General features: G+C 48.3%; 1 protein-coding gene across 1 annotated transcript in view; it reads left to right on the top strand.

Annotated features, from left to right (window-relative positions):
• The window catches only part of GRHL3 (grainyhead-like 3 (Drosophila)), a 41617-nt gene extending 18948 nt beyond the window's left edge, over window positions 1–22669 (top strand). Inside the window, exons 4-16 of the mRNA XM_006883514.1 lie at window positions 825–1170; window positions 1444–1517; window positions 1882–2035; window positions 2263–2374; window positions 6240–6334; window positions 8868–9026; window positions 9568–9646; window positions 9773–9906; window positions 11514–11548; window positions 13200–13288; window positions 14106–14191; window positions 18076–18140; window positions 22555–22669. Of these exons, the coding sequence (XP_006883576.1) occupies window positions 825–1170; window positions 1444–1517; window positions 1882–2035; window positions 2263–2374; window positions 6240–6334; window positions 8868–9026; window positions 9568–9646; window positions 9773–9906; window positions 11514–11548; window positions 13200–13288; window positions 14106–14191; window positions 18076–18140; window positions 22555–22669 (1543 nt within the window). The remainder of the gene's footprint in view (window positions 1–824; window positions 1171–1443; window positions 1518–1881; window positions 2036–2262; window positions 2375–6239; window positions 6335–8867; window positions 9027–9567; window positions 9647–9772; window positions 9907–11513; window positions 11549–13199; window positions 13289–14105; window positions 14192–18075; window positions 18141–22554) is intronic.
• The last annotated feature ends 1130 nt before the right edge of the window (window positions 22670–23799 follow it).

Below are 23799 nucleotides of genomic sequence, written 5' to 3'. Positions count from 1 at the left end.
CACCAGGGGGTCCCCTCAATATTGATGTTTTGAAGTAGGGACATTTTGTCACATGGATATTTTTACTTTGGCTAAAAGTAAACTATTTCAACTTCAGCTTTTTAAGGACTGCAATGGATTAGGGAGCTCTGGTGGTCTAATGAGTAAGGAGTTGTGCTGCCAACCCAAAGGCAGGCAGCTCTAATCCATCTCCTGCACCAAGGGAGAAAGATGACAGTCTCTTCCCACGTGATTTATAGCCTCTGAAACTAGAGGGTGAACTATGACTCTGTCCCAACTTGATGGCAGTAAGATTTTTTTGAGTGATGGATAAAGCAAGCATTTGCCCTGTAACTCTGAGCCTGTACCTAGTTCCATCTTTGACGTTCTCTCAATCATTCCTATAACAAATTGCCCTGGGGCATTGTGTCAGAGTGATGTTATTGTTGTTGTTAGATACTGTTGAGTGGTGTAAGACTTATGATGACCCTATGAGCAAAATACTTGAACGCTGTCCTATCCTGTGCCATCCTTATCATCTTGGACACACTTGAGCCCATTGCTGCAATCAATGTCAGTCCATCTCATTAGAGGTCTTCTTCTCTTTTACTGATGCTCCACCTTTCCAAGTATGAGGTCCCTTCCCAAGGAATAGCCCCTCCTAGCAACATGCCTAAAGTGTGTGAGATGATGTTTCACCATCCACCCTTGCTTCCAAGGAGCACTTTGGCTGCACTTTCTCCAAGACACGGCTGTTTGCACTCACCCTCTAATCCAGCCAGGGAACATTTGTCCTTAGAGAGAAGTAGTGATCTCCCTCCCTTAACCTTCCGCTTCCTCCCCAGGTATTACCACAGCATGGAATACGAAGCAGATCTCGCCCCTCTTGAGAGCCCCACACACCTCATGAAATTCCTGACCGAGAATGTGTCTGGAACCCCAGAATACCCAGATCTGCTCAAGAAGAACAACTTGATGAGCTTGGAAGGGGTGGTGCCCACCCCTGGGAAGGCCACGCCCCTCCCCCCAGGCCCCAGCAAGCTGGAAGCTGGCTCTGTGGACAGTTACCTATTGCCCACCAGTGATGTGTATGATAACAGCTCCCTCAACTCCTTGTTTGAGAGCATTCATGGGACACCGCCTACCCAGCGCTGGCAGCCAGATAGCACCTTCAAAGATGACCCACAGGAGGTGAGCCTCCCCCACACCTGCACCAGACCTCTTACAGCATCCATGCGTGTGTGCTGAGGGGGAGTGGACGTGGCTGTGTGCTCACACGTGAGAAGGAAGGTCAAAGCTTTGGAATACACACAGCAGTAAGGTTCCTAGAGCTGAGGCAGGGTCATTACGTACAGTTGTCCAGGTTGTACCCTAGATAAACTAGGTGTGTGTGGCAGCCCTGGGCTGAGCTCCCAGGAGCCTGGACATGACCGTTTGTTCTTGTGGAATTGTGTTTCTCTACAGACACTGCTCTTTCCAGATATCCTGAAAACCTCCCCAGAGCCCACATGTCCAGAGGACTACCCCAGCCCCAAGAGGTAACTCAACTCCTCTGGACCCCTGACCCTCTGCACAGTGGACAAGGGGCTGCAGACAGCGGCCCCCACTCCCTGAATATAACCTACAGGTGTTGAGTGCACAGCATCCTGTTAGAACACTAGGGTCTGCCTTTCTTAGTCTCCCATGCGGCTTTGTCATCCCTCAGGGGTCTCTCATCCCTGGACCCCCGTTGTTTAGTAAAATACCATAGATCAACAGCGGCATTAAGACAAACCCCTCAAACGTGGAACTAAGGCCAAGGCAAGTGAAGCAGCCAAGGTCATGGGCAGGTTCACGAGAACTACTCTCTGGGATGCTCCTGCCTGCAAGCTAGACTCACTGCCCTCGCCCTCCTCCCTGCAGTGACTTCGAGTACACCCTGGGCTCCCCTAAAGCCATCCACATCAAGTCTGGAGAGTCACCCATGGCCTACCTCAACAAGGGCCAGTTCTACCCTGTCACCCTGCGGACCCCAGCAGGGGGCAAAGGCCTTGCCTTGTCCTCCAACAAAGTCAAGGTGTGTTGGCCTCGGAGCGCGCTGTAAGTGGGAGCAGGACGGGCTAAGGCACATGTGATAGTGGGGCCAGCCAGGGACCTCTGAGAGTAGGAGTTGCTGGGGAACTGTCTGCTGGGACTGGAGAAGCAAGGAGAACTGCCAGAGCTGCTGCCCCAGGTCCTGGGAAGGGAGTGTGCTCACCTGGTCTCTCCAAGGCCGAGCGTGATGGTGGTCGACTGTCTTTGCAGAGTGTGGTGATGGTTGTCTTCGACAATGAGAAGGTGCCAGTGGAGCAGCTGCGGTTCTGGAAGCACTGGCATTCCCGGCAACCCACGGCCAAGCAGCGGGTCATCGACGTGGGTGAGTGATGACCCTAGGAGCTGAGGAAATGGGAGTGGGGGGAGTGCAGGCGCTACTCCCAACCCTACCATTATGGGGTGGGGGGGTCTTGAGCACCACACTTGCTCTCTCTGCACTTTGTTCCCTTACAACACGGGGGGTTCTATGATCCCCATGGGCCCTTCTTGTCTCACTGTAAGCTTTCTCCCTTCGTCAGAGCAAAGCATGGTAGTGGAAACTTAGCCGCACTCTGGGGTCAAATTCTAAATCCTGCCTTTGCCACTTTTTAGTTGAGAACATTCTGGTAATTTATTACAATTAAATTCACTGTAGAACAAGGTGGAAATCATAGTAATAATTTCTCAATAGTTCATGTGTTTGTGAATTGTTTGTATAATTAGAGCAGTTGCATTTATTGCCAGCTTGTTGCAGACCGAGGGTAATTTTATAATTATTAATAATGAAACAGCCAGCCAGGAATGAGGTAGAACAGAGAGCATAAAACAGGAGGGTCAGCAGTTCTTGACTGAAGACCCCAAGTCATGTTTCTCTGTATATTTATTGATAATCAGGGGAAGCAAAACATAAAAGAAATCCCTTGTAAATAAAGCCGAATTTTTCTCTATTGTCAACCTAATGCTCTAGCTCAGGAAGTATTTCGCAGATAGTAACACTCCCTCTGTAGGGGGCCCCTTGCTGTCTCCTGTCTGCAGGGAACAAACAGCTCATTTTCTGTGATTTGCCACAAGAGAAATCCTAACTTATAAATTTATAATTCCTTCAATTCCTGAACAGGGTTTTCATATAATATTTGGTATAAAGTTTGGCTTCCCATACCTGTTGACCGGACAACTGTCAGGCTAGGTGCTTTCTCCCCAGAGCAACACGGTGGAGAAGGCACTGTGGTCATTCTGACCATTCTGATGGGAAAACTCGAGCCCAAAGAGATGCTGTAAGTTCTCTACAATCGCACAGCGAGTGGGAGAACAGAACTCAAACACAGGGCTGGTTGGGTGGTATTACCTTCGCTAAAGGAGTGTGTTGTTGCTGTTGTGATACAGACCGTTAAGTCTGAACAGGTGCATTGCTGACTCCACATTGGAGTCTCAGAGAAGGTATATTGCTCAGGAGATTACTTGTCTTTCTCCCGTGGAGCAACTGGTATATTCAAACTGCATTGCATGCCTTTGGGTTGACAGGGCAGCTCCTTAACACTAGGCCACCAGAGTGCCCCTTTGTCACAGGTGTGTAGGACCCCTCACTCAAGATCAAGTGGAATCAGTATGAAACCTGTGGTCGCCTAGGGGTTGGCTAAACTGTTAAGCATCACCCTGGAAGGCTGGTGGTGTGAAATCACACAGAGGCACCTCAGAGGAAAGGCCTGGTGACCTATATGTGAAAGGGTCTGTGAAAGCAGTCTCCTCTGTAACAGGGTCACCATGAGTCAGAATTGACTAGTCAATGACCAATAACAAGAAGCAGAAAGCCATAGGCACAAACCTCCTCTCCCTTCTTCTGCCCTGTAACCCCCACTAACCTCCCTGACCTCCTGCCAGGACCTGGTCTCCAGGTCAAACACTGAGGCTTTTTGCAGGGATTTGCATCTGTTGACTAGAAGCAGAAGCCTCTTTTCTGTGTTGCTTTGGGATAAACAGGCAGTATAGATAAATAGACTCCTGGGGCCTAACATTCCTGCCTCCAGCAGGGGGTTTGGCTAATTGAGACTCAGATGCAGACACTATTTGAATGGCTTCAGGCCCAGAGCAAGGCAGTTTTGCTTTGGGAGCTGGGAGCCTCAGGATCTGGCACCAGGCAGTGGGCAGGGGGAAGGTCCTTCTAGTGCCGTTCTGTTCCTCACCTGGCTCCCCAGCAAGCACTGGGAGCCACAACCACCTTGGGGCTCCATCGTTTTTTCCTTGATATGTCATTTCCTTCGAGACTTAGCTTTCTAGACTATCAAATGGAAGCCATGTGCCCTAGTTGGGTTTGTACCTCTTGGCCATGTGTACTGTGAGACTCTATACGAATGTTTCTGTTGTAAAGCATTTATATGAAAGCCTGATAATAGAGAGTTTAAGGAACATGGGGTTGAGAATGGATAGATCTGAACTCTAATCCCTGCACTGGGAGCACTGGTGGCCTAGTGGTAAGAAACTGTGCTGCAATCCCAAAAGCAAGTTCAAATCTACCACCTGATCCATGGGGGAAGGATGGGCAGTCTGCTTCTGTGTGATCTGCCGCCTCTGAAAATCTGTTGGATGGTCAGCTGTGAGTCGGCTCCAACTCGACAGCACGCAAACACAATCCCTGCACTGATACCCAATAGTTGTATGATCTTGGGACTCATTTTGCTCCTGTGTGAGATGAGTATTGTACTTTTCAATAAGATTGACACAGGCGGATGGTGGCGGACAGGGCAAGGTTCAGATCGGTTGTTTATAGATACATAACAGTTGTGAGAAGAGGGTTTACCGCATTATAAAAGCCAAAGGTCACTACCACAGAGCCAGTTCAGATTTATACCAAGCCCCTGTTGGATTTCCAAGGCTATACATTTTTCCTACATGAAACGACCTTTCTCCTGTGGAGTGGCTGGTGAATTAATTCAAAGCATGTGGTCAGTGGCCTTTTAGTTAGAAGGGTAACACACTATGGGCTCTACTATTACTATTATTACTGGAATTACCACTTTTGCTAGGGAGCTCTGGTGGCCTAGTTACCACTAGAAGCTGCACTGCCAAGCTGAAGGCATGTGGTTCAAATCTACTAGCTGCTCTGCAGGGGAAAGATGGGCAACCTCCTCCTGCATAGTTTATTGTCTCTGAAAACCCACTGGGGGTGGGGAGAGGTTCAGCCATGGGTCAAACTCTGACTTGACAGGACACTGTGAGGCTGGCTCAGAATAAGACAAGGTTTCAATCTGTTGTTCATAGGGTTACCATGAGTTTTGGTCCACTTGCTGGCACCTAAAAAGAACATTCCTGTGGTGATTTACATGTTCTGATGCTGGAAGCATCGGTATTTCAAATACTAGCAGTGTTTCCCATGGTAGACAGTTTTCAGCTGAGCTTACAGACTAGTTGTTGTTAGGTGCTGTCAAGTCGACCATGACTCACAGCCACCCTATGAACAATAGATTGAAGCCTGCCAGACTAGACAGCCTGAGAAGCAGGAATAGCCATCCATTTCTGAAATAATGGGCCCTTGAAAACCCTATGAATTACAATGGAAACTGTCTGATACAATGCTGGAAGTGCTGTTGGAAGGCACCCAAAACATAACTAGGAACTATCCTACCTCCTCACAGTGCAGTGGCTGGGGCAAACCTTTCAGACAATGAAAGACCCACAACTCAAAATGAGGAGAAACAATACAAATAACCATTATGTGAACTGTACAGTTGGCACAGCCACTGCAACAGTGGATTTAATTAAACCCAGCAGAGTGTGAGGAGGGGTGCAGGACCAGGCAGTTCATTCTGTTGTACATAGTATCCCTATGCATCACAGTCATCTGGATGGCACTTAACAACAACAACATCACTGCTATTATCACTGTTAATACTACCACTGCTTTATCTAGTGCCTCTCCTAACTCATCTTCACAATGCAAAATGTAACACCACACGAGAAAACGAGGTGTGCCCTTGCCTAGGCAGCACAGCCAGGGGCTTTAGACAAATCCTCGGGTGGTTTTAGGCAAATCTGCTTCTCAAGTGGGGCCTCAGTTTTCCCATCTGTAACCCAAGGCAGAATAATCCAGCTTCCTCTTTGGATTGAAGTGTGGTTCTTGGGGAAAAGATGGCCTGGAGGGAGGCCTGGCTCCTAAGTGCTTCCTCATCTGAGTCCTTCCCTTCTGACTCCCTTCTGGTGTCCTGTGGTTACAGCTGACTGCAAAGAAAACTTCAACACCGTGCAGCACATTGAGGAGGTGGCCTATAACGCACTGTCCTTCGTGTGGAACATCAATGAGGAGGCCAAGGTCAGTGGTGGAGGGAAGTCCCGGGAGGAGTCTGGACCAATCGGAAGCTCCGGTCCTGATGAGACATTTGCCTACACTTAAGACGTGGCAGTTAATTGCTCCAGTGAGGGAGCCAGCAGGGAAAGAACAAAGATGATGTTCAAGTTCAAGGTCCGGAGTCAGACAAGACTGGCAGCCCTGTGCCTCTCTTTAGCAACTGTATAACCCTGGGAGCAATGACTTTGTCCCTCTGAGACTTGGTTACCTTGTCTGTAAAATGAAAGTGTAATTATAAGTTATAGAGAGGATCAATAGAGACAGATAAAAAAACAGAAAATAAGCCTCGTATCTAAATGGCAGCTATTATTATAAATCCCATCCTCCCATTTGCCGGATGGGAAAACTGAGCCTTGAGCAACATAGTAAGTTAGAGGCCAGCCTGCTGATTTGCTCAATGCAGAGGTTGCTGCACAAAAAGTTTGGTGTCTGGCAGACACCGTCACCTGCCTCCTTGGGTTGTGGTAATGATTCCACACGAGCAGGAATGTCTGAGACCGGCACCGTGCCAGGCCCAGGGAAAAAGCCTGAGAAAGGGGAGCCTCTGGTGATTTTTTTTTTCATACCAGTGATTAAGTGATTAAGACTTTCCCCAGCCTCACTACTTGGGTAGCTATGAACTTGCTATGAGCTTCTGAATATCCCTGGATCGTGTCTGTCTGTCTGGATGGATGTGTTTATCTTGGGTACTGCGGAAAGGGCACTAGTCTGGGCGTCGGGGGCTGGGTGATCTGGCCACGCTCGGCCCCTCAGTTTGCGGTGGGGTCCAGCTCATCACCAGGGCCTTTCTGCCTGGGAAGATAGGGAGCTAAGCCCGCCTCCCCGTGTTTCAGGGCAGACCAGGCCGCCTGGAGAAAACTGAGGTGAAGGGACTGTGACAACACAAAGGGACACACAAAGGGGAGAGATTATTATTATTCAAACAAACGCCAGGGGCTCAGGGAGGGGCTGGGGCCTCCAGTCAGGGGGGTGGGAGGAGAGTTTCGTGGGAAGGGAGCAGTGGGTTTCGGTTGGGATTTTCTCACAGCCACTTAAGCCCCCAGGCTTGGACCTTTCTCAGGGGGGCTGCATCGGGCTGAGCTGGCTGAGGGGGAGGTATGTCTGGCATGTGCCTAGGGTACTGGCCCCCACAACAGGGGAAGGAAAGGGGTCTGTCTGCTTGGGTACCTCATCCCATTCCCTCTGGTCAGCACAGGGTCATTTCCAAGGCAAATATCCTAATGTATGTATCTCAAAGCACAGGTGCTTGGGGTTGTAGTCTCACTTCAGGGGTCAGCAGGCAGACAGTCACCAGGTCACCCTGCCAGAGTGACTCAGGCCTCTTCTGAGCCCCATCTACCATCATCCCTCCTAGGCTATGGGTTGATACGTCCAGTTGTTCCATGCACAAGACCCATCACAACACATCAAGCAGTGATTACATGCTCAGTACCCTCCTCAGAGCCCACAGATCACCGCCCCCCCCCCAGCTGAGGAATCGATTCCACCTCACAGTGACCCTTCATTGGGTTTCTGAGGCTGTTAAACTCAAGAGGAGATTGCTTGTCTCTCTTCCATGGAGTAGCTGGTAGATTTGAACTGCTGGATAATCAAGCCCACAAGGAGGGTTTAACTAGACCTATGCTGCAGATAAGGAAACAGGCTCAGCAAGGCTAGAGGATTTGTCCAAAGCCACATGAAGGAAGTGGCAGAGCCCAGCTTTCCACCCCAAGTTGAGTGGCTATGCACCCAAGGCTTCAGCTACAACAACACTGCCTGACTCCACATGTAAACCCTACTGCTGAGATGCTTAGACCCTCTGTCTCTTCTGTGAATGGAGTAACCTGGCTGGCACCTTCATTGTGCTGGGATGCGAGCGTAGAAGTTGCATAAGCAAGCCTTCTCAGAGAAGGTTCTAGCAGTGTTTGGAGGTGGTGGGAAAGAGTAGCTGGTTTCATCCTGTATCTCCCTCAGCAGGAATGTGGTCTTAGTCCTAAACTAGGAGGAGAAGGACTTGGTCTTCTCTAACTTCCTGTTTAGAGTCAATTCCTCTCTTTCTTTCTCTCTCTCCCTCTTTCTCTTTCTCACACACACACACACACACACACACACACACACACACACACACTGAGGCTGTGGATTTTAGACTTCTGAACATCCCTGGTCAGGCTGCCTCTTCCAATAGCAGAGCGAGTAACTCAGTTGCTAAGAACCTCAGCTTTCAGCCTGAGCTCACACTCCGTGCCCACCTCACACGTCCTGTACAACCTTAGGGAAGTTGCCCCATCTCAAAACAGCAGTTTTCCTATCTGTAAATGACAAGTGATGATGCTGGTCTTCCTGGGGTTTTGTGAGGATCAAAGGCACAAACTAGGTACACAATAAGCTTAATAAACAGATGTTGCCTTGACAACCCGTGGAAGGTTAGCTAGAATTTGGTTCTGACTTGATGACAATGAGTGGACGGAAGGACCTATAACCTTGACATGTCTCTTACTGGCTTCCCCTCTCTCACTAGGTATTCATCGGTGTCAACTGCTTGAGCACAGACTTTTCCTCACAGAAAGGGGTGAAGGGTGTTCCCCTGAACCTGCAAATTGACACCTATGACTGTGGCTCGGGCACTGAGCGCCTCGTACACCGTGCTGTCTGCCAGATCAAGATCTTCTGTGACAAGGTAACTGCATGGCCGGCATGATGGTAGACTGGTGGGCAGGCAGCAGGCCGAGCAGACTTTCTGTGACTCCCTGGGAGTCATAGAAAAGAGCCAGGCCTTGACCGAGTGGCCTCCTTGCTCTCAGGCTAAATTTTTATTCTCTGAATGTTTCTGTCTGTCTCTACCAGCTTGACATTTGTTTGTTTCTCTATGTATATATGTTTCTCCATCTCTGCATTTGTCTCCATATCTCTGTCTCCTTCAGGATCTTTATTAATCTCTTTGTATTCCTTTTTTTCTCTGTGCCATTTCTACCTTTCTGTCTCTCCCTTTCTTCTCTTCTTCACTCTCTCCATCTTTCTCACTTCCCATCTCTTGGCCTCTGTCGTTCCCTCTCCGTCTTTCTCCTGGATTGCACTGACCTAGTCAGGCAGGGCCAGGCTCAGCCTAGGGCTATTGTACCTTAGCACAAGAAGTCCTGGCCTACTTAACATGCAGAACAGCAGTCGGGGAGCCAGCCAGCCCATCCCCAAGGCTTTGGTAACCCTGGTATCTTTCTCAGGGAGCAGAGAGGAAAATGAGAGACGATGAGCGGAAGCAGTTCCGGAGGAAAGCCAAATGCCCCGACTCCAGCAACAGTGGTGAGTGGAGAACGGGGTTGGCCTGCACCGGGCTGGGCCAGGCTGTGGGGAAGTAGACAGGGACACTGGCCAGCGTGGATCGGACTGGAAAGACTTCAGGACACAATGGCTTCTTCTTCCCAGCAGGCATCAAAGGCTGCCTGCTGTCCAGCTTCCGGGGCAATGAGACCACCTTCCTGCGGCCTGAGACAGACCTGGAGACCCCACCAGTTCTGTTCATTCCCAACGTGCACTTCTCCAGCCTGCAGCGTCCAGGAGGGGTGAGGGCCTCGACAGATTTATTGAATACCAAAGTATTTTTAAAAATCAAACATATGGGTGATATAACTTCAGAGATTTACTAAATGGAGAAGAAAGTCAATGGAAAATGGACTTTACACCTATTGAAATGTTCATCTGGGAGCCACAGACAGATGTAATTCTGATCTTTCCATCCCAGACTATATTGTGGACCCTCAAAGCTGGGTGGCTGTTACCTGTAACTGCTAATGCTGTTGATCAGGACGCATACGTGTGAGAGCTTACCACGTGCCATGCCAGGCGCTGTGTTTGAACACGCTCTTAACTCACCTTTAATCTTCTCCACTCCCTTGAGTCCTGGGGTGATACATGTGGTCAATGTGATCTCTGCTACTGAAAGTTTAGAGGTTCAAACCTCCCCCCACCCAGAACCCTTGCAAGAAAAGTTTGGTTACCTCCTTCCCTTTGACCCACCTAAAAAAAAAAAAAGTAAATAAAAAATCAGTCCTTGCAAACCCTGGGGGCACAGTTTTACTTGACATGTGAGATGGCAACTGGCTTAAAATTTCCAAAAGAAGAGAATGTTGTTTTCCTTGAATTAAGCCATTGCTGGCACATTAATTCTGATTTATAGTGACTCCATAGGACAGAGTAGAATTTCCCACAGGGTTTCCAACTCTGCCATAGTTACAGAAACAGACTGCTGTGTCTTCCTGCTGTGGAGCCACCAATAATACTAACCTTCCAGTTAACATCTTAGCGCTTAACTAGCATGCCACCAGAGCTCCTCTGCTTAGATTAGTGGTGTAGAAACTAAGGCACAGAGATGCTAAGAAACTTTGTAATATCCCATCATCAGTAAGATGCATAAGCCCAATCTGGACCGGGCAGCCTGGCTTCAGAAGCCATGCTCTTGACCCCAGCTTTCCCACCTCTGGCCCAGGAGCCAGTTCTGAAGAGCCTTCACCTGCCAGGTGGGCACTGGTCAAGCCCTTGCTGCACTGTCCCCTTTCTCCCTCACAGTCGTCCTGGGCTATAGCAGCTGGTGGTGGTCTCATTTTTTAGACAAGGTCTCATAGCAAGTCAAATAGCTGGAACCAGATTCCAGAACCATCAACTAGTTTGCTTCCACATGAAGCAGCCTGAGCACTTCCTTCTGTTTGATGTTAGAACCCATCACAACTTGGGTGAGAATGTTTGCAGAAATACGAGGAAAAGTGGTTGCTCCCCCTGCCCCCTGTAAATTTTTTCTGCTTCTCTAGAAAATCTAATTCCGATATAGCCCTTGGCACAGGCATAAAGAACTTCCATCCTCTCTCATTGCCAAGAAGAATTCCAGCCAACATTTCACATCCCCTTTGTATTTATCCATGGTGGACTGGACTATTTGGTTTTTTTGTTTTTGTTTTTTGGGGTTTTTTTTTTTTTGGTTTTTTACTATTTCTTTAGAATCAAGATCTCAGCTCTCTTAGAAGGACTTATCAGAGCAGAATGGGCTCAAAGGCACTGAGGCAACATCTTCACCCTCCCACCCCTTCCCCAGTGTTCCTTTCCAAAAGCCTTCAGCAGCTTTGGAGCCCTCTGGCTTCCTGAATATGACAGAAAATACTTTTTCTTTTCTTTGCAGACACTCCCCTCGGCAGGGCCCAGCAGCTCTAACAGGTACGGAGGGAAGCAGTCACGCCTCCCTGCTTGTCACCCCTTCACTGCTACCCCAGCCTGCTTGTTCCTCCTGCCACCTCCCAAGTCAGGGACTGGAGCCAGGGGAAGCGGACAAGACTCTACCCCCAGCCCCTAAGCCAGATTTCCGTTCTCAGTGAAACTGCCTGGGTTTTTATTAGTTTGTTTTATATGAAAAGCTGGCGAATCTCTGGCGAGACACCTGCTTGTAAAAGAGGAAGCAAACGACTCTTAGATGGTGGTGCAGATTCAGAGGATAAAGGAGAGGGGGCTGTGCTGGAGGTCCTAGGAGGATCCAAACCCCCTGCCCCCAGCCTAGAACACACACCTACCAGATCACCAGACTCAGAGGCAATGGGAGGGGCTGGGGCCCCTGAGTCCTTAGGGCCAAGAAGGATTCCACCCCTTTCCCTTTATCAGCCATAACCTTTGCAGACACCCCTCTGAGGCTTAACCTCCATATCTATCTAATGAGACAAAACATCTCTTGAGGATAGGGCACAGGCAAGAGATTGGGTGAGGGTGGAATCTTTGTAAAGGGGAAATCATTTGTTGTTATTATCGGTTCCTTCCTAAGAATCAAGCTCATAAGGTACTTTCACACTAAATTATGTCACCTATCACCTCCCAACAGCCCCAGGGAGTTGGGCAAGCAGAAGTTATTGTTTCATCTTATTACTGACAAAGAAACTGAGACTGAGGGAAGTGAAGTGACTTGCCCAAAGCAACATAACGATTAAGTAACAGAGGCAGGGCTGGAACCCAGTCTCACTCCAAAACCCATTGTCCTTCTTCCTCCCACTGCCTCACATCCGACCTGCTCTTCTACAATAGAATAATGTTCACGATGATAACAATCTAACACAAAACTCATTGCCATTGAGTCAGAGCCTACTCATAACTGACTCTTCACTGGGTGTCCAAGGCTATGAATCCCATGGGAGGAGATTGTCCATCTTTCTCCCACTGAGCCACTGGTGGATTCGAACTACCAGAGAGGCCTGGCCTCTGAGTTAACAGGGCCACTCTCCATGGACCAGGCCACCAGAGCTCTCTAGTGATAATGGTCTGTTTTGTTTTTGTGTGCCATCAAGTCGAAACTTGCCCATGACTGACCCTCCGGTGCCTTCAGAGGCAGTCAATGGCACAGGAAGTGACTGCCCATCCTTCTCACGTGGAGCAGCTGACAGATTCAAACTTCGAGCCTTGGCGATTACAGTGCAGTGCAGCTTCTTACCACTAGGCCACCAGGCATGCCAGAGTTCATGTTTATTGAGGCCCTACTGTGTGGCCCACTTGGCTCTAAGTGGAATATACATTGCTTCCTTTAACCTCACAACAGCCTCTTGAAGTAGCATCATTATCACTGTGCTATCATCCCTGTTTTATAGATAGGGACACAAAGAAACTAAGAAACTCAGCACAGGCCGTTCAGCTCGTGAGAGAAGGGCTGGGATTTGAACTCAGGCAGCCCAACTCCAGAAACCCATTGCCTTAACTATGAACCTACTCCTTTGTACCCTCATGGGGTCTTCTGCATCCCTAAGGCCTCTGGAGGGAAGTCTTGCTGGGTCTCTTGGACTTTGGTACCTCTCCTGGGTTCCTCAAAGCCCTCTTCCTGCTGTCTCCACAGGCTGCCCCTGAAGCGCACCTGCTCACCCTTCGCTGAGGAGTTTGAGCCTGTGCCCTCCAAGCAGGCCAAGGAAGATGACCTCCAGAGAGGTAACTCCCTTCTGCCATTCATTACCCAACCCCTCCCAGCTCCCACCCCCCATGAGAGCACTCCCAACACCTGAAACACTGATCCTGGCCAGGCAGACAGTGCAGGCCCCTACCCAGACAGGAGGGCCTGCTTGATCCCTCTGTGCAGTATTTAAGCCAAGTCTCAAGGCTGGGAAGTAAGGAGGGTACTGGGTGTTTAGAGAGATGACCACAGAGCTGGAGGCCTTCTGCCTTCTTGGACCTTGTTTGGATGTGGGCATCCTGGGGCAGCCTGCTCAGGCAGCCTGCCAATGATGTGGGGCAAATTGTCCACACTTTCTCTAATGGGGGTGGGAGAGGTGGGAGGTAGATGTCTGGCTTTCTGTCTCTGACACTGATATGTGACTTTAGCTGACCTGCTAGGTCAAACCTCTAGGGTCTGGAGTTGTTCAGCAGAAAAAACCCAAGTCAGCAGCCATGGTCAAATGCTCACAGAGATGGTGAATGGAGACTAACTCTGCACTTGGTGTTTTCCAAATACAACTCTGTGAAATAGGAGGTAGAGGCCTCATTTTACAGATGGCTAAACTGAGGGTTATGCTACTGAGAACACTTTTTCAAGGTCACATGGGGATGGGGATTCAAAGCCACCAAAGTTAGCCTGAGTTTAGGTGGCACGTGGGGACCTGCAGAACCAGACAAAGCATTTCCCAGCTGGCAGACCCTCAGCATGAATGTGCCCACTTGGCAGGAAACTGCCTCCTATTAAAATCCTATGCTTTATGTTTCCACATTCCTTAAGCTATCCCCATGTTCATTTATCCCCTTTGCCCTTCAGTTCTGTTGTATGTGCGGAGGGAAACCGAGGAGGTATTTGATGCCCTTATGTTGAAGACACCAGACCTGAAGGGGCTGAGGAATGCGGTAAGAGGCCTTCTGGACCCCTGCCCTGCCCTGGCCAGGCTCCCTCCAAGGTCCCCCTGACCTGCTCTTCACCACACAGTTCTGATTTCCCATGAGGAAGTCTCCTGGAACCTTGGCTTTCTGGTGGTCGGCAGGTCCCACCCCGTTTGAGGGGACTCGGGGAGCTGGCTGGTGGAGCTGTGCCTCTGTGATGTTATCTGTCAGCCTGGGAGTTGCACACACCATAAATCTCCTTAATCTGATGGCAGTTGTCTGACAGGCCGGGGCTTTTTGTTGGCTTTGCAAACCTGTTTCTGTTTTAATGGGAATGAAACCCAAAAAAGCCAGCCCTAGACACACACTTTTTTTTTCCTCTCTTCTTTCTTTCCTTCCAGGGGCCCCCACTCCCTCCTATTTGTGATTGGCTTGGGGGGCAGGTGGCAGAAGGTGGTGCCTGGGTAGTGAGGCCCAAGGAGCTTTCCCCAGCCCCTTAAACCACCAGAAAGTGGGTGAAACAACCCAGCCCTGAACGAAACCCACAGGCAGCTCTGAGGCTCAGCTAAAAACTGAGCAAACACAGCCTCCACCAAGGCAGCAGTGCTTAAAGGTCACACCACTCAGGAAAGCAGAGAGTTTCAAGATTAGGCTGCCGAAGGGGAAAATGAATTAACCCCCAAAACCAAACCACTGTCATCAAGTGGAATCCACTTTATAGGACAGAGTAGAACTACCTCATAGGGTTTCTAAGACTGAGTCATTACTAAAGCATGCTGCCTGCCACATATTTCTCCCCCTGAGCCTGTGGTGGGTTGGAACCGTTACCCTTTTGGCTGACAGCTCAGTGCTCTAGCCACGTCACCTCCAGGCTTGCAGGCCCACTATGAGCAGGTGTTTTCTCAAACATAGTACAGTTGCCAAGTCCTCACACTGTCTTAACAACCCAGAGAACCGGGTACTGTTATTGCTACCACTTTCTCCAACAAGGCCACTGAGCCTCCAGGAGATCAGGTGACTTGCCAAGGTGACTTGGCTAGAAGTGACAGAGCTGGGATTCCAGCCCATACTCTCTTCACTCTGCTATGCTGTCCTGGTCTCTTTCCATATCACTGGCCCTCGCTGGCACCAGACCCAGGAAGTTAGACTCACAAAAGGCTATTAATGTGTGCTCGCTTCGGAGGCACATATATTGCAATAGAACGATAAATGATACAGAGATTATTAGTATGTCCTCTGTGCAAGGATGACACGCAAATTCGTGAGCATATCATTTTTTTTACAAAAAAAAAGGCTATAAATGTCATTTGAATATGCCCCACAGTAAAAGTGGGAAGACGTGGAACTGTTAGATTGAACAGTGTCTGAAAGGGTCTGCTCCCCATTTGGTGCTGAGCTCTCTCCAAAACAGCTCCTTAAAAATAAATAAATACATATATACAATTCTCATGAGTTGGTATGATTCTAAGTGGTTTAAAAATCAGGGCATAACAAAGACCGAAAGGGCAGGTGCTGGTAGAATTCTGATCTAGCTCTGCGCTGAAACACAGCTAGGATAGGAATGGCTGAGTGAGAAGAACTGTTGTATGATTTCTTCTCCTTTACAGCTTTATTCTGAAATGGACAACAGACTCCAGGGTCACACTTCATTCTAACTGCAGCTGACACAGATGTTAGAGAGGGAATCTAGCTCTTCAAAAAGAAATAGAGTCAAGGCGATCTTTCTGGTAACTTACAGCCACACCATCACTAAAATAAAGTCTATGCTCTTTTCCTGCTTGAAGGAAATTCTGTCTGGGCAACAAGAGTCTTATAGATGGACCTGCTCCTCGTACTGAAAGGCCTAGAGAGAATTCCCTCAACCTGAAACCCTCATCCTGAGGTGTGTGGTGCTCCAAGGCAGCCAACAGTCCTAAACACGAGCCCTTTGCAGAGCTCATGCTCTGTGTCTGGGACTAGACTGAGCATTTTATGTAACCCTCTCAGTTCTTATGCAGAGTCAACCTGTGTGCACATCCCATTACTGAATCCAGTTTACAAATAAAGAAAGTGAGGCTTGGAGACACCAGCTGTCTTGTTTAAGGCCCCACAACTCCTGGTAGAGGAGCTGGGACCAGCCTAGATCTATCTGCCCCGCAGAAGCTTTGGGTGCTTTGCTTGAACTAGGCAGGCAAGTACTCAGATGGAGTGCTTGAACTAGGCCGACTAGTGCGCAGATGGATCACTCAAAAACCCTCTGAGCCACCATTTCCTCCTCTGTAGACTAAGCACTAATGTTTGGGGATGCGAGGGAGTAAGGAACCTGAATTTTAGGCATGGCTTATCCTACTCAAGCTTTTTTCCCTCCCTTATCAAGTTGTTGCGTTGATTGCCATTGAGTCAGCACGACTCATAGTGACCCTATGAACAAAAGGCCTGAAGCCTTTCAATAATTATTGACATTTATCAAAGTGCATAGTTTCCTGAGGCATGTTGTTTAGAAAGTGGATGCCACTCCTGCTTCCAACCCTTATCAAGAGAGGACAGTAATTCCTGAACTGAAGGGGAAACATTTAGGTAACAAGGGAAGGAACATCTCCATCGCTCCCCTACTTTTCTGTTTTTATTATTATTTATTTGAATGAACACTTACAGAGCTCGTGGATTTCAATTCATTCATTGTTGCATTTTTCTCCCCACCCCTACCCCCAGTTTGCTCTTCTTTAAAAGCAAAGAAAAACTCCTTCATTGCTCCCACTCTAAGATAATAACAATGGCCATTGCTGAAGTCTTAGCGCATGTTAGGAACCCCTCTATGGATTGAGTCATTAAATTCTCCCAGAAACTTAAGAGATGGATGCTCTTACTGTTCTTAAGTGACAGGTCATAGTCACCCAACTTTGGGCAGGGGAGGGTGGAGCCCTCTGAACTGAAACATACAAACATCTGACAACAAAGAGGGAGGTAAGAGGAACAGATCCTCTTTAGGGAATAAAACTGCTGTTTGGTAAGAGTTTGTTGAGATGTGGAAAACCTTATGATATGACAATGTCAAGTAAAACATTATCTAAAACTGACTAGAACAATGGGCCTCCACCCAGCAGAGATTATAAGAATAATGCAGGATCAGGCAAGGTTTCAATTAGTCATACACAGGGTCCCTCAGCAGCATCTGACAATAAAAACAACAGCAGCAACATGGAATATGAAAATATCTTTACATGTGACCAAAAAAGAGATGGTAAGGAAAACACCCAGATGTTATTCCTGTTAGCCTCTGAGAAGCAGGGTTTTAGATGATGGTCATTTTCTCCTAGCTGTTTTCCTATAATATAGATATATATTACTCTAAAGCTTTGAACCAGTTCATGTTCCTATTTTAGTCACTGCTGATGCAGTGAAATTGGAACAGAACTGAATTTGCTAAGCGCAGGTGTATCTGTACAGTATCTGGAATGGGGAAAATGATGCTCCCACCAGAAATGAGACTGGAAAGAGGCACAGGAAGCCCTTCCGGGAGCCTGATGCAGGAGATTGTACTATGCCAGCAGCACCCATGAGAGGAGGTTACCCCTGACCATCGAGCAGAACACTGTTGTTTCCACCTCTGCTGGTCAAGAGATTTGGTTGCTGTGTAACTGGGACACAGCCCTTGTTTTCTAGGAGGGAGATGAAATTTTTAGGGGGGTGTCAACCCACAATTTTTCCTCTTCTGGTTATCATTCTGATAAACTCATCTTTTATAAATTCAAGCTTGTTCTGATTTCCCTTCATCAGGCATGGCTGAACCAAGAAGAAAGGATATGAATCCCAGATTACTTTTAGAATCAGGAAATGAAATAAAATAACCATGATTTTTAAAAACTCACTTTTGAAAAAGAAGTAAAACCATGTTGGCACCAGACAATGACTCCTCTGCTGTTCTATTCCAGATCTCTGAGAAGTATGGGTTCCCCGAAGAGAACATTTACAAAGTCTACAAGAAATGCAAGCGGGGGTAAGTGCCCAGTACAGCTGTTCCTCCCCACAGCCCCACCTCGCTCCTTTCTCTTGGAAGTGACTGTTCAGGGAGTTCCCAGCAGATTCTTTCTGCCCAGCACAAGCCTTATGCTCAGTGCTGGGGAGTGTTTGTACCTGGCCCAGGGGAGGAGCTGAGGTAGAAAGTGCCAAATCAGGCTGAGGCCACTGGTCACCCCTCTACCTGCAGAGACCAGACACTGATCACTATTAATAGGATGGGCATGAAAGGCAGGTGGAAGGGCCTTTATATATTTGACCACTGGGAGTGGAGGGGGAAGTGTAAAGTCAAAGTCAGAAGACCCAGTTTCAAGTCTCAAGGCTACCGGATAACTCTCAGCAAGTCATTTGTTGATAATAATAATTATGGTGACTACTGGTTGTCTTCGCAGTTACTTGCTATAGATCAGAGAGCTGGACAATGACTAGGGATGTTAGGAGGAAAATTGATAACTTTGAGCTGTGATAGTGGAGAAGAGTATTGAATATACCATGGACTGCTAGGAGAACAAACAGGTTTATGCTAGAGAGGGTGAAACCTGGCTGCTCCTTAGAGGCAAGGATTCTGAGGCTCTGTCTGTTGCAAAGAGGGACCAGTCCTTGGAAAGGGACATTATGCTTGGGAGGGTGGAGGGGCAGCACTAAGCCACCAGAGCTCGCTTAGGACACTCTAGCTCCAGTTACATACTAGCCCCAAGAGGGTGATCAGAAATTTGCCCTGGGGCAAATCTGTGGGTCTAGAAGACAGGATAATCAAGGCAAGGTACCCTGAAGGTATAGTGCATTACATATTGGATTGCTAACCAAGACATCAGTGGTTCAAATCCACCTACTGCTGTGTAGGAGAAAGATGAGGCCGCCTGCTCCTGTTAAGATTTACAGCCTTGGAAACCAGATGAAGAGTCACCATGAGTCAGAACTGACTCTGAAGCCATGGGCTTTGGGCTTTGGTCTTTGGCTTTAGGTTTAACATGGTAGATAGGTTCTGTGCTCATCTGAGGTGCCATCCAGTCAGGCCCCGGTACTGGGCCTCCTTCCTATAGACCAGGCCCTGTTGCCTTACTCTCCCCTCCTCCTTCCCGCTCTCCCTCATTCCCCTCCTTGGTTCTCACCCAGCTTCTCACCGAAGGTCAGAAGGGTGGTGTCACTCCCTCCATCTCCTGGACTCCTTCTTTGGTTTTGGTTGTGCGTGTATCTAAGAGTTCCCCCCCCCCCCCCCCCCCCCCCCCCCCTAACCCCCCCCCCCCCCCCGATGCCACCCTGAAGTTTCAGTTTCAAACTGGAACTCACACACTCTCTGGGGCTGAACCTACCTCATGGCTGAGGGCAGGCCCCGTTCTGCCCAGACAAGTCCAGCCCCACTTCTCCTTCAGTGCCAGCACTCACGCCCCCTGGCCCAGCCCACCCACAGCAGGCCTCCCTCACAAATCCCCCCATAGGCTGGGCCGAAGACTGGGAACTGCCCCTGTGTACGAGTGTAGGGAGCATGAGGGGAGCAGAGAAGTGTGCCCCAACTCAGCACCACTGGCCAAGTTGCAAATCTTTCCCATATGCCCCAGACAGTTATTTAAATAATAATTGAAATCACTTCCACTCAAACAGTTACAGGGTCACAGCCTTCATAACGGGTAGAAAGAATCCAAGCCTGTCGAAAGCCTGGGCAGCCAACCGTTATTTTGTCAGGCCTCCTGCATGTTCCTCTAACTGGTGAACAATGTGTCAACAAAAGGCTGTGGCCAGCTGGCCAGTCAATTTGCCCAGTGTCACTGACCAGGACAGAACTAGGACCACTCCACAGCCTTTCAGATGAGGCCACGCCCTCACATACCCTCAGCCATGAAAATCTCAGCATTGTTTGAAATGCCTAGATAAGAATATTCTCACAAAACGTTCTTGAGACCGGGGAGGCAGGCTTGCTCTCCTCCCTCCAAGTCAGCCGTCTCATCTGAAAAACAGGAAATTCTAATCAGTGGCCTAGTTTATTTTCATAAAATCCTCTCTAAAGTCCTCTGGACAAAGGTAGATACAATCAGCTTTACAAGCACCACTGAGTGCTTGAAAGATTAGCAAATACATTGTTTTTGCTGGCAGCCAGCCAGGGGTATAATGCGACACAGGACAGAGACAGAGAGAAGTTGGAAAGTGACAAGAGGTTCACATTCTGTGACAGCAGTCCCTGACAAGCTCCTGCCTCTCAGGGCTCAGTTGGCATTGGCCTCTGAGTGTGAACGGGTCCGAGGGCCTGTCTGAGATGGAGCACACCTGCATAGGCCTGAACTTGGTCCTGGAGAGCAAGGAGTCAGCACCCAGAAAATGCACAGAGTCTAGTGCCTGGAAGCACCTGATGAATGTCACAATCTGAAAGAGACCCTTCCCCCCAACACCCCCTACTCTCATCAAACCCTGACAGACTGCCTGTTCCTCAGTTCTAGCCCTGGTCTCCTCTGGTCTGTGCCCTGCCTCCTGCCCCTAGACAAAGATGCCTCTGTAAAATGAAGGAACTCCACCAGGACTTGAGGAAACAGGATCCTATGATTAAATGTTGGCAAGCAGCACAGGCCTCTGGGGCCCCCCATCCTCAGACCTACCTCCTGAAAGAGGCACTGCTTGCTTGACTGATGTTGGCAGAGGCAACTGTGTGCCAAGCTTTGGGCTCACCAAGGTCTCCTTGGCCCCATCCAGGAGATGGGAGTTGTGAGCAGCTTCATAGAAGTGGACATCTACCTGGCAAGAGTCAACTGTGTGGGATTCTCATCACCATCCTGCCCAGATGACAATAATCTCTCCTCAGCTGAACTCTCTCCCATCCTGCCTTCCTTGCCTTGTACATGTCACTTCCTAACTTGTATTTACAGAATGGTTTTTTCGTTCCTTTCAAATCTTGGCTCTGTTTGATCTTGGGCAAATGACTTTACCCCTTTGGAACTCAACTTCCTTTACTAGATTCTAAGTAGTCCAGGTCTAATTCGTCTCTCTCTCTCCTTGCCCCTTGTTTCTGGAACGTGGCAAGGCCTCATAACTGCTCATGAGAGGACTAAGTAGGAGGAGTACAGGTGGGTGGATGGATGGTGGAAGGTGGAAGGTGGATGGCTGATGTTTGGCTAGTGATTCCCATGGCATTACATGCTTAGGTGACTTAGCAGAGAAGGGACCAAGGCAAAGCTGCCCTGGTCAGGCCAGATCTTGGTGGGTTCTTTATCAGAGGGGTAGCACCTAGACATATGCCTTTAGCAACACACTATAGTTTTGTCCCTCTGCAGAGACAAGGCCTTGGAGCCTCTGTCCCCCTCTTGCCCCAGGTCCCTGCTTGGAGAGCGGGAGGGGTAAGCTGCACCAGTGGTACCGCCCCCTTGAGACTTTGACTTCCTAGAAATGGACCCGAGAGGGTGCTTGTGTTACCTGCCTCTCATGCAGGCAAAAACATGTGAATGCCACATTGCAACTTCCTGCTGTCCCCAGACCACACTGGCTTACCTACCACACCTCCCAGACTTGAATGTAAACTCTGCATCCAGGTCCTTTTCTATATGGCCTGGTGATCAGGAAGTATGTATGCCCCTCAAATCAGCGTATTGTTGTTGTTATGTGCTGTTGAATTGGAACTGACTCATAGCTGACCCTCCAGCAGGTTTTCAGAGGCTGTAAGTACACAGAGCTCTGGTGGTCTAGTGCTAAAGAAATTGTGTTACCCACCCAAAGGCAGGAGATTTGAATCCACCAGCTGCTTTGAAGGAAAAAGATGGGTCATCTTCCCCCGTGCAATTTACAGCCTCTGAAAATCTGCTAGAGGGTCAGCGATGAGTTAGTTCTGACTTGATAATATATAAGAACAATAAAAAAATCACATGAGAGGAGATTACCCATCTTTTCTTTTTCCCATGGAGCAACTGGTGGATTCAAACCTCCTGACTTCACATTGGTAGTGCAACTCCTACCACTAGGCTACCAGAGCTTACTCAAATCAGCCTCTTAGTTGCTCAGAAATGTCCATGTATTTGTGCATCAGGAGAGGGGTGAGTTGGCAAAGTAGTCATTGGCATGGTGATCAAAGGTCTAGGTTTGAATTTGGTTTGACCACTTATATGTTGTTGTTGTTGTTGTTGTTGTTGTATACCACAGAACCAAACCATACCTGATCCTTTGGAGTGTTTTCAGAGGCTGTTAATCCCACAGGAGGAGGTTGCCAATACTGTACTTCCCTATAAAGAGGAAATGTTAATGCTCACTTTACAGAGTTTTTACAGGGATCAGACAGAATGCTTTTGAAATGCCTAAAACACTGGAGTATCCAAAGGGTAACAGCCATTACTGTCATCCTTGTAATTCAGAGAGTCTGAAAAAAAGACGACCATGGGGTCTACCTTATTCCAACCACATCTCCTCCTCTCTTCCAGAATCCTGGTTAACATGGACAACAACATCATTCAGCATTACAGCAACCACGTTGCCTTCTTGCTGGACATGGGGGAACTTGATGGCAAGATTCAGATCATCCTTAAGGAGTTGTAAGGCCCAAGCTTCCTAGCCCTTGGACCTGGTCGTGTAGAGCTTCAGCCAAAGAGCCAGTTGGAAAGTGGCCCAGTGCCACACACAACCTCTGCACATGCCTCAACGCTGTTACTTGAACACCTTCCCTGAGGGAAGAGACCTCAGCACCTACAGATGTCAGACCTTGGTGGTCTCCCCGTCGGAATCTCCATCTCATGCTTGAATTCATTTCCTGAACTTCCTGCCAGCACCTGTTCACCAAAGACACTGCCATCATGGTGAGCATGTTCCCAAAGGACTGGTTCCTCCTCAGAGACCTCTTCCTGCAGCAGATCTCCTGAAGGCTAAGGTGGTGAAAACAGATTCTCCATCCCAGCAGCTCAACGTTGGCGAACCCTCTGAGTTCTCCCATCAATGTCAGGCTAAGCGTTTCTTACCCTCTGTCGGTTAACTTGAACACTCTTGTTTTTAGTGCAAATGAGTTTTAAAGACACCCGTGGACTTTCTCGGTGTAAGATGTAAATACTAGAGCTGATCTGCAGGAGCAAGATAGCCCGTGTATAAAACTCCCTCATACCCACTCACTGTTGTACACATTTCTTATTTACAATTTTCATTTATATGTTATATATATATAAATATATTGTGTGTATATATGCAACATTTTATATTTTTCATGGTTACATTTTTATCATTTCAAAAAATGTGTATTTCACATTTCTTGGATTATTTTTTTAGCTGTTATTCAGTTATGCATTTTGTATACTCATATGGTATTTAGTAATAAAATTACACCTATGTATTACTTCAAATGATGATGCACTTGTTCCTTTTGTGGAAGTCTGGAAGGAAGAGAGAGCCAAGATAGAACTGACTTCTCCACCAGCCCTTTTAGATGATCTCGCTCTCCCAAATACTCTGGCTTATACAATGGTGGTGGTGCTAAGTGTTGGCAGGCGGAAGTGTCTCCATGGAAGGCAGCGCCCCTAATGTCCACATCTCTAACTCCATGCAGTCCCAAGGACTGAATGTTAGGGCCTCAGGATCACTGACTGTAGATAAAGAAGATCTGGGAAAGATCCGGGGTGACCTTGATGAGCACCTTGACTTGCTGGCCAGTGGACAGTGCACCGGGCTGGGGACTTTGTGAC

The sequence above is a fragment of the Elephantulus edwardii genome, unplaced genomic scaffold (genome assembly GCF_000299155.1).
Source record: "Elephantulus edwardii isolate Elephantulus edwardi_28Jun2011 unplaced genomic scaffold, EleEdw1.0 scaffold00028, whole genome shotgun sequence".
In the NCBI taxonomy this organism is placed as follows: domain Eukaryota; kingdom Metazoa; phylum Chordata; class Mammalia; order Macroscelidea; family Macroscelididae; genus Elephantulus; species Elephantulus edwardii.
The sequence above is the reverse complement of the archived record's forward strand: the minus strand, read 5'-3'. Positions and strand labels throughout refer to the sequence as shown.